The sequence below is a fragment of the Drosophila serrata genome, unplaced genomic scaffold (genome assembly GCF_035046125.1).
Source record: "Drosophila serrata isolate PLE 108 unplaced genomic scaffold, ASM3504612v1 contig_240, whole genome shotgun sequence".
Lineage (NCBI taxonomy): Eukaryota > Metazoa > Arthropoda > Insecta > Diptera > Drosophilidae > Drosophila > Drosophila serrata.
In genome coordinates this window covers 8,897,743-8,906,530 of record NW_028257138.1, presented here as the reverse complement: position 1 = coordinate 8,906,530, position 8,788 = coordinate 8,897,743, and the positions used below count along the sequence as shown (strand labels likewise).

The 8,788-nt window shown below is 40.9% G+C and overlaps 1 protein-coding gene and 1 long non-coding RNA gene across 3 annotated transcripts; both read left to right on the top strand.

The window, feature by feature from the left end:
• The first annotated feature begins 38 nt into the window (after positions 1-38).
• Positions 39-586, top strand: LOC147644038 (uncharacterized). Its single transcript, XR_015271267.1, has 2 exons — positions 39-121; positions 260-586. It is a non-coding gene; the product is annotated as an uncharacterized LOC147644038 (long non-coding RNA).
• A 2,599-nt stretch (positions 587-3,185) lies between these two features.
• On the top strand, positions 3,186-8,246 carry Cog8 (conserved oligomeric Golgi complex subunit 8). 2 transcript variants are annotated; one of them, XM_086831125.1, is made up of 5 exons: positions 3,186-3,421; positions 3,488-3,960; positions 4,017-4,230; positions 4,293-5,244; positions 6,987-8,246. In XM_086831125.1, exons 1-4 carry the CDS (start codon positions 3,349-3,351, stop codon positions 5,231-5,233), a joined length of 1,701 nt encoding a protein of 566 aa, XP_086687251.1. In that variant the 5' UTR covers positions 3,186-3,348; the 3' UTR covers positions 5,234-5,244; positions 6,987-8,246. The 2 variants fall into 2 exon arrangements, with proteins under 2 accessions (XP_086687251.1, XP_086687250.1); XM_086831124.1 differs by lacking the exon at positions 6,987-8,246 and having other exon boundaries at positions 3,187-3,421; positions 4,293-5,341.
• Positions 8,247-8,788: the final 542 nt, after the last annotated feature.

Genomic DNA, 8,788 nt, shown 5'->3' with positions numbered 1-8,788 from the left:
AAAAAGGCCGATTGCCGAATGCAAAATAGCTGGCAAATAGAAATCTGTCAAAGGATTTGGCAATGTTTCACTTCACACTCGTCGCACACACACTCTCTTCTCGGGGCTATGAAAATTAGTGGTAAAATCCATATTTCCACACTGCTGCAAATCGTATGCAGTTGCCGCGACCTTTTGGGGTCCCGCTTCTGTTGTTTCTAATTTTTTTGTTTTCCTATTTTCCTTTGTTTTCGGGTGGGCTTTTCCCACCGCTCCGTAGGAAACCGAGGAAATCGAGGGAGAAGCTGCAGCGAAAAACCGAAAATCACGTTCACACGCTCCGCACTCACGTTTGCAACTGCGACGCCAGCAGCGGCGGCTCAAGCTCCAAGTCCCGCTGTCGAGCCATGGCCTCCCTCTCTCTCTTTCTCCCCTTACACTCGAAGAAAAAATTAGAGACATTTGTAAAATTGTTTGTAGCTTAGGACTTGGGTCAACTTTTAGAAATATATGTTAAATTTTAAGATTTTACTTGAAGTCAGTATACTACCCTTTATTAATATTATTATATAACAAGAAAAATAATATAATATAAAAATAGAAAGCACTGTTATTAGTAGTTATTTATTTAATTTATTTTTCTACAAGTTGTATCCAAAATATTTCGTGTTTTTCTGTTACAAGTTTATAACTCCAAGCTTAACTATATTTCTTTATAGATCAAGTATGTTTTATATTAAAGATCTGTTAAATATAATTCATTTTATATATTTTTTAAACATTTTTATTTCCGGTGCAGAAACAGACAAATTCTGCAAGAGAGGAAGAGAGAGAGAGGCTAAGCGATCCATCGATGGGTCTCAGCTCTGTGCGCCAGCGAAAACGCTTTTTATTTTTACGACTCATGTTGCTTTTGTTTTTGCCTTTTGGTTTGCTTTTGCAGGAAAACTTTTTCTTATTTATTATTCGTCGACGACAAACGCTGAAAAACGACCCATCGCAAAAAAAAAACAAGTCAAAAAGCGAACTTTTAGAAGCCATAAATTGAATACCCTTGCAGACTCAATCGTTTCAATACAAGCCATAAGACTATAATTAAAATATATATTATAATATGTAATATATAATAAATACATATATTATATAAATATTAATAACAAAATATTGCAATAGTATACTTCGAATTTATAATTTATGTACCCTTGCAGAATTTTATAATTGAAATCGGAAGTGATGAAGTCATTTCCGACCCTATAAACCAAATGTATTATTGATCAGCATTAATATCCGGTTCGATCTAGCTATGACCGGGCAAAATTTATTTTTTTTTCCAAAAATGTTTAAAATTTGCTCAATTTTATAAGGGGTTACATCGTTAAAATTGTCAAAATCTGGAAAAAATTTGAATTTGAAATTGAGTATGCAGATTTATAAACAATGTAAAAACTAACACAGAACAGCTTTCCGAATTGAAATTATTGCATTTTTGGCTTAGTTATAATCGATTTAATATTCGACCCTCTGATCCTAGTGCAAGCTTTAAGGGTATATAAACTTTAACTTCTTTATTGTTTAATTGTTGACTTAGGCTAAGAAATAATTTACTTGGCTCTTCCTTACAAACTTCTCTTACAAATCAATATACTTTCTTTATGGGCATTAAAAAGCGAGAAAGAAGAGGAGTAGTCACACACACCGACAAGAAAAAGCGCCACACGCAACTCCAGAGCCGAAGCTGCAACAGTGGCTTCGGGTGCACGAGCCGAGCACTGCCGAACCAAAAGCCCCCTCTTCTTAACAGCAATAAGAACAACAACAACATGATGATGGAGCTGAGTGCGTCGCGGCGCAGCTTAGTAGGTCAGTAGTGGACCCGAACATTTGTTGTTGTTTGGGTTTTGTTTTGATTCATTTGCTGGCGCTGCCTATGTTGTTGTTGCTCCATCTGCAGCCGGGGATTAGACGTCGCGACGAGAGCTTGTTTTGGCGCGCATCTTCGAAGCTTGATTGCGACGGGAGCCCAGGCACACTCGGCGAGGGTCGATTCAACAAGTTGTCAGCTGATTGAACGAAGAAAATATATACTTGGAATTAAAATGAGCGAAAATATAATAAATATTTTGAGCTTAAGAAATATATATGTATGTAATTTCTATAAAATCGAAATGAACTTACTCTCATTCTAGTATATATTTACTTATAAATAAATTACTTCAATTTTTTTTATTGTCCTTTGAAATATAATATTTATTTTTATTTTACAATTCAAATAAATTAAAAACGAATTTTATAATTTATTTAAAAATATTCCATGAAATTCCTTTGACTACCCTCGCCTTGCACTCATCAGTGAACTGTTGAAAGCGGCTTGTTAATTATCGTTGTGTGTTTATTATGTTCTCGCACACCCACCCCCCACCCCGTTGGGTACGCCCCACTGTCCGCCGCCCACCGCCCACTGCTGCCCCATCTCCGCCCACAAGACCCGGCACGATCAGTCTTGTCTTACTGCAGCTCCTTCGTCATCCTCCGTTTCCTATTGGCACGAAGTTCTCCATTCAGTAAGTATTGCGCCACCGGTGGACCGACTTTCGGGTCCAGTTGTGGAGTGGGTGGTCCTCCCCGGCACTGCCCCGCTTCCCGTGGACTTTTCTGGACACAAAACGGGTTCTTTGCTGGCGTTTGCCAAATTATTTTGGATTGCGAAATCTGTAAAATGGTATACAGAATGTATATTGGTAAACAATTACAGTAACTATTATTATTATAATTATTATTATTATTATATAAAAGATCATGAAGAAGATCATGAATGATTTATTTATTTATTTATTGTAAATTAAAAATAGTGTTTGCTTTACTTATACTTATTTATTGGTTTACAATTTATTTCGAGGCTTTCTACTTTATGACTCCTTTATTTTTATATGTAATTATAGTTGAAAAGCAATTTAGTAAATAGATCCAAATTTCCAGTTCCCATTTTTTGTCTGCTTCCCATTGCAATTTACTCTCGCACTTGGATATTTAGGCCAAAGCTAGTGAAAGTGGCATTAAAAATATATTAAGAGCGTTTACGGTTCCGTCTGGGAAGCAGGTTTACGCCATTGAAGCAGCTTAATTGGATTCTCTCACTTATAAGTAGTGTGAAATAATTAGTTTTTCGATTTAAATTTTGGCGGTCGAGTGTCATAGCAGTTAGCTTTTGTTACACTGTTTATTACGTTATGTAGCGAGTTTTCTACTTCTAACACTCGATAAGTATCGGATGTTTTTAAAATTTATTCGATAGAAAAACAGCTGTTTCCCTTATCGAAAAACAAACTCAAGGTAAAACCACAATTATTTCTTTGAAAACTAAAAAAAACGATGGATTTTCCGGACAAAATGGATCTGGAGAATGAGCGGGTGCTAAAACTAATATTTCCCGATGGTGTGCCAGGTAAGTGAAGGCTTAGAATCTCCAGAATCAATAGGTAACCTTTATTTTTCCATATCCGCTCCACAGACAATCTGCGTGGCAATCCGGAGCTGGACAACTATTTGGCCAAACTGGGCACCTGCAAGGTGGAGCAACTGAAGAAGGAGCAAACGCGGCTGGCTGAGGAAGCCCGCACAATTCTGGAGCAGACGCAGGATTTGGCTATTTCCAATTACAAAACCTTCATTACCACCGCGGAGAACTCGAGGTCCATTTTCAGCGAGTTCCTGCGCTCGGAGCAGCACTTGGACACTCTGGTCGGCAAGCTACCGGATCTTAGCATCCAATGCGAGCGCTTTCTGCAGGACTCCGCCGAGCTAAACGAGCAGCGGCGCCTCAACTCCATCACGCTGCAGAAGAACGCCCAGCTGCTGGAGGTGCTGGAACTACCGCAGCTCATGGAGCGTTGCATACGCGAAGGCCGCTACGAGGAGGCTCTCGAACTGGCCGCCTATGCCACGCGCCTGGGCCAGCACCAGGGACACATTCCGGTGGTTAAGGTGGGTTTTCTTGGATAGATTAAATATTATATTCAAGCAAATTCATGGCATTTCAGAGCATTGTTCGCTCGGTGGAGGCCCTGTGGCACACAATGCTAGTGCAACTGGTGGCTCAGCTGCGCACCGACCTGCAGCTGCCCAAGTGCCTCCAGATTGTGGGTTATCTGCGCCGAATGCAGGCCTTTGGAGACAACGAGCTGCGCCTGAAGTTCCTGCAGGCCCGAGATGCCTGGCTCACCTCTTGCCTGGAGGCAATTCCTACAGGAGATGGTGAGTTGGGGAGAAAATTATCCCTAACAGTTCCTATTTATATCCTCTTCTCGATATTTCAGCCCAACAACACTTGACCAAAACAATCGAAATCACAAGGATAAACCTATTCAATATCATTACCCAGTATCGGGCCATCTTTCCGGAAGAAGAGGGCCCAGGGAAGACCAGCCTTAAGCCGCTGCAGGGCGTCAGCTGCAACGGGGATCGGCTCTTTCAGGCCTGGCTTCATAATAAGATCAACGCCTTTCTGGAGACTCTGGAGCGTGATCTGCAGCTGGGAGTGGGCTCCATTGAGACCGTGCTGGGCCAGTGCATGTACTTTGGGCTCTCCTTCAGCCGCGTGGGCGCCGATTTCCGTGCTCTCATGGCGCCGATCTTTGTGGGCGTCATCCGGCGGCGCTTTGAAACCACTGTGCAGCAGGTAAACGAACAGTTCGAGCGGGAGCTGGACAAATTCACGCTGATCAACAAGGGGTCTCTGCACTCGCATTCCCGCAAGCATGTGGATCCCGAGCAAGAGTCTTTTGCACCACCGGAGACATTGCTGGACTTTTACCCGCTGGCCGCTCTCTGCAATGGTTACCTCGGAGCCTTAAACGAGCTGCGCCTATGTGCCCCACTTGCCTTGGCCACTGATGTCACCCACTGTCTGCAGCACTCGTTGCAATTGGCTGCTCAGCGCGTGTTGGCCTTCTATAGGCAGGAACAGCAGGCCTTTGCAGGCAGTGAACGAGAAGCGTTCATCCGGCTGTGCTCGTGCCTGGCCTATGACCTGGTGCCCTACGTGCAGCGCTGCGTCCATGGAGTCTTTCCGCCGCAGTCTCTCACCGTCCACTTGGGCATAAGTCTGCTACAGTTGGAGCAGCAGCAGCTCACCTACCTGGAACAGGCACGCATTTTGGAACCGTTGAAGCATCTGCTGCCCAACAAGGTGCTGGTGCAAGAACCGACCGCAGAGGTGAAATCTATCGCGAGTGTGGCGGTCCCTACGGAGGGATGAGAGTATCAAAGGTAAACTGGCAATTGTTTAAATTGTTGTATAAATTTAGCAATTTCAATATTTATAACTTCTAAAGCTTAATTAATTATAAAGTAATTGCAAAAGCTATATACTTTGAGCTCATTTACCTTTTCTAGCTCTTGGAGTAATCAAGTGGGAAAGATTATTATTATTATTTTATAAACATAATTATAGATTGCAGTTTGATAAGAGAAAACAAGAGAATTGATACACTCTTCATTCAGTTTCTTATCTTCAAAAAGAGAGCCAATTAAGAATTGTTTGAAAGCATTTAAGAGCTCTTCTTTTTCTCTTTTTTTTTTTGATATACCCAAACCTACTACTACTCTGTAGTAACATCCATCCAAGGCTCTTTTATGTGTGAGTCCCCATAAGAGCCCCCAAGTGGATCTTCCACTCAATCGTTTTGTTAATTTTACAAAATTTCCAGGCGACTAAGCTCGCGATGAGCCGCGAGTGGTCTATTTCCAGGGAGCAGGAGGAGCAGGAGTCCAGTGTGTATCCTGACCCACTCTGGGGAAACCCCCTACTATATATTTTTTTTTTTTGTTTTTTTCGGTGGGGGGTTGAGGCCGCGAGAGTGCAATAATATTTTTACTTTGCCACCCCGGCGATCAAAAAGCGGCTCGCTGCGGTCGTCCAACCGCCAAAGCCAAAGCCAACACCAAAGCCAGCGTGTTGCAATCAGGTTCCCCTGCTCCCCGTTGCCATCTGCTCCCTGGAGGAGTATTCTCCTAACTAAAGCGCCGACATGGCAGGTCAGATTGAGTTCGGTCAGTGAGGCAGGCAGGCAGTCCTGGAAAACAGGGGGCCGCGGCGTTTATAAGCAATTTCGCGAACAATGACTAAATTTTCAGGGAAAAGCCAGCAACGATGAGGAGACCTCTCCCTTGCCCCTCTTCGTTTTTTGGGTTGCTTTTGCATCTGAACGAATCTGAATGCAACGCAGTGCGCCGAAAATTGGAAAACATGGCAGCTGAATGGACAACTGCTGGACAGGGCGGGGTGGGCAAGGATACCAAACAGGATACACTGGAAAGTTACGGTACAAGGAAGAGGGGATTGGGAAATATATAGTGATTAAATAGGGTATATAAAATGTGTAAGAAATGTACAATTGTAGGGTAAAAAATTAATGTATTCTAACAGAATGTTTGCTTTTAATACAAGTAAACATAAAAATCAATAAAAGTTAAATAAATGGCATTATAACTTAGCCAAAAATCATTTTTTACAAAAATTTCGAAAAAATATCACAATTTTTTTTTCAACCGGACATGGCTAGATCAACTCGGTTTTAGATGCTGATTAAGAATATATATCGAAAATGACTACTTCACTGCCTAGAAGACTTTTGAGTAAAATTATAGTACCCTGTAAATTTATAATAAGAGGTAATAAAACGTTAATCTAAATGTTTTAAAAGCCATTAATGTTGAGCCAAAGGTATGCAATGTTTTAAAAAATATATACATATATATTCATTTTAATAAGCTTTTTTAAATTTTAATAGTAGTCCTCAGTAATTTTATACAAGATAAGATAAATAGATAGCTGTATATTAAGTTTTCTTTTTGTTGTTTATTTTTAAACCTCTTTTTAAATGTTTTAACAAACCCTGAATGAAATTCTCTGCTATTATTTACTATCTATTAGTAATGAATTAAGCAAGTTATATTATTTTATATTACAAACAAAAAGAATATCAATAAGAATACATTTTTTTTTCTAGGGTTTTTTTTTCGAGTGCTTGGAATAGGCCTAGGACATAGGACATAGGATATCTACATAGGAGGTGGAAATGGGACGAGTGCGTCCACCATTCAGCGGCGACTCATCGTTCAACGTCAGCGCCGGATGCGTTTTGTGGCCACGGCCTTTGTGGGTGCACCAACGCTTTTCCTGGCCAGGATCGAATGGATGTGGATTGGGGACCGCCTCTGTATTTTTAAGTCCACCACTAAATACAAACGAAAGCACTCAAGCACAAGTTGGCCACGATTTTCCAATCGCAGTCTCTCCGGCCTACTCCACACACACACACACACACACACACACACACACCACACACTTTCCCGGAGTCCGTTGTCCATTCTCCGGGCATCGTCATAGTACAAATGGAATTTGGGATTTTGATTGCGAATCGAAATAGATTTTGTGGTATTTGGCAAGCAGTGCGAAACAAGCGACTAACAACCTGAGCCTTACTGTGCGAGTGTGTGTGTGTGTGTGTGAGTGTGTATTTGCGCTGCAGTCGGAGTCCTTGTTGTGCCTCTGTGTTTGTGTCTGTGTGTGTGTTCATTTGTTACTTTGGCCATGGACAACACTGCGTATACGCGCTTCATTCCCGTCCGTTGATTGATTGAGTTTGTGTGTGAGGCTTTTTACACGCTCGCTGGCCTCGGTTTTTCCAATGCTTTTCCCGTTTATTTTGCATTTTTCCGAAAAGCTTTTCCTGCCCTGTATTCTGTTTGCATTTCTGCCTGTTTTTGCTAGTTGTTCCCCCCCCTTTTCAGTTCGTTTTTAATTCGCTGCCAAGTTGATTTTGTTAACCTGAAAAGCCGATTTTCCACACCTGCAAAACTACTCCCAAAAAAAGAAAATGAATATGATAGGAGGAGATTTTTTTTTTTTTTTTTTGTGGTCAGTTTCTATATAAACCAATATAAAATATTGTTTTCAGAAAGAGTTGCAGTTGGAAAAGAATTTTAGGTTCTTTGATTTAATTTGTGGGTTTGTAAACTATAAATATTTTTTAACTTTTGTTAATTAATAAAAGGATTTTTGGCCTTAAATATAGTCCAACACTTGGGTTATAATCTAGTTTAGTTAAATGAAAAAATCATCAAAAGCACCGAAATTACTAAATAAATATATGATATATACTTAAGATCATAAAATAAAATGTCTCATAAAATACCTCACACCTTTTTGAAGGAAACTAACAATAACTATTCTAACAATTAAAAATACTTTCCATTAACCCACAAAAGTTACGAATTTAATCCGTATAAACTCCAAGCCAGTTCATGGACTCGAATTTTCCGAATTTTCCTTCAACCCTTGTCTGGTTTTTCCAGAAATAGCCGAGGAGGTGGAATATTAGTGGGTGGGTCGCGACGCGACTCGTTTGTGCCATTGTCCTGCTGCTAATTTATCGGGATAATTGCCAAATGACCAAATGGGGAGTTTTATTACAGCTGCCGGACTATAGAACTTGGACCAGGGATAGGAACAAGGACTGATGAGCAAAAGCATGAAAAGTCGAGGGGAACCACCCCCAAAAAAGGGCAGACACATGTGGCCCATCCTGATCCCTGCCTCAGCATGTATTTTTAATTGTAATTCATAAATTACATTATTTACTGACTTCGGAGGGGGGCAGGTTAGTTAATGATCCTGCCATTTGGGGATTGTATGAACTCTTCCCCTCACTTGGCTCAAGGGCAAATGGAAATCAATACAGAGAACAGAGAAAATGGCTTCTCATAAATGTCAACTTGGAGCTGAAAACCTGCCAGGGAAAATTGAATT

What these genes read in the sequence shown, in the direction of transcription:
- Cog8 (XM_086831125.1), top strand. Translation starts at nt 3,349, where the DNA reads ATGGATTTTCCGGACAAAATGGATCTGGAGAATGAGCGGGTGCTAAAA. An exon ending in GACACATTCCGGTGGTTAAG is followed by an intron (nt 3,961 to 4,016) that starts GTGGGTTTTCTT and finishes ATGGCATTTCAG; the next exon opens with AGCATTGTTCGCTCGGTGGA. An exon ending in GGCAATTCCTACAGGAGATG is followed by an intron (nt 4,231 to 4,292) that starts GTGAGTTGGGGA and finishes TCGATATTTCAG; the next exon opens with CCCAACAACACTTGACCAAA.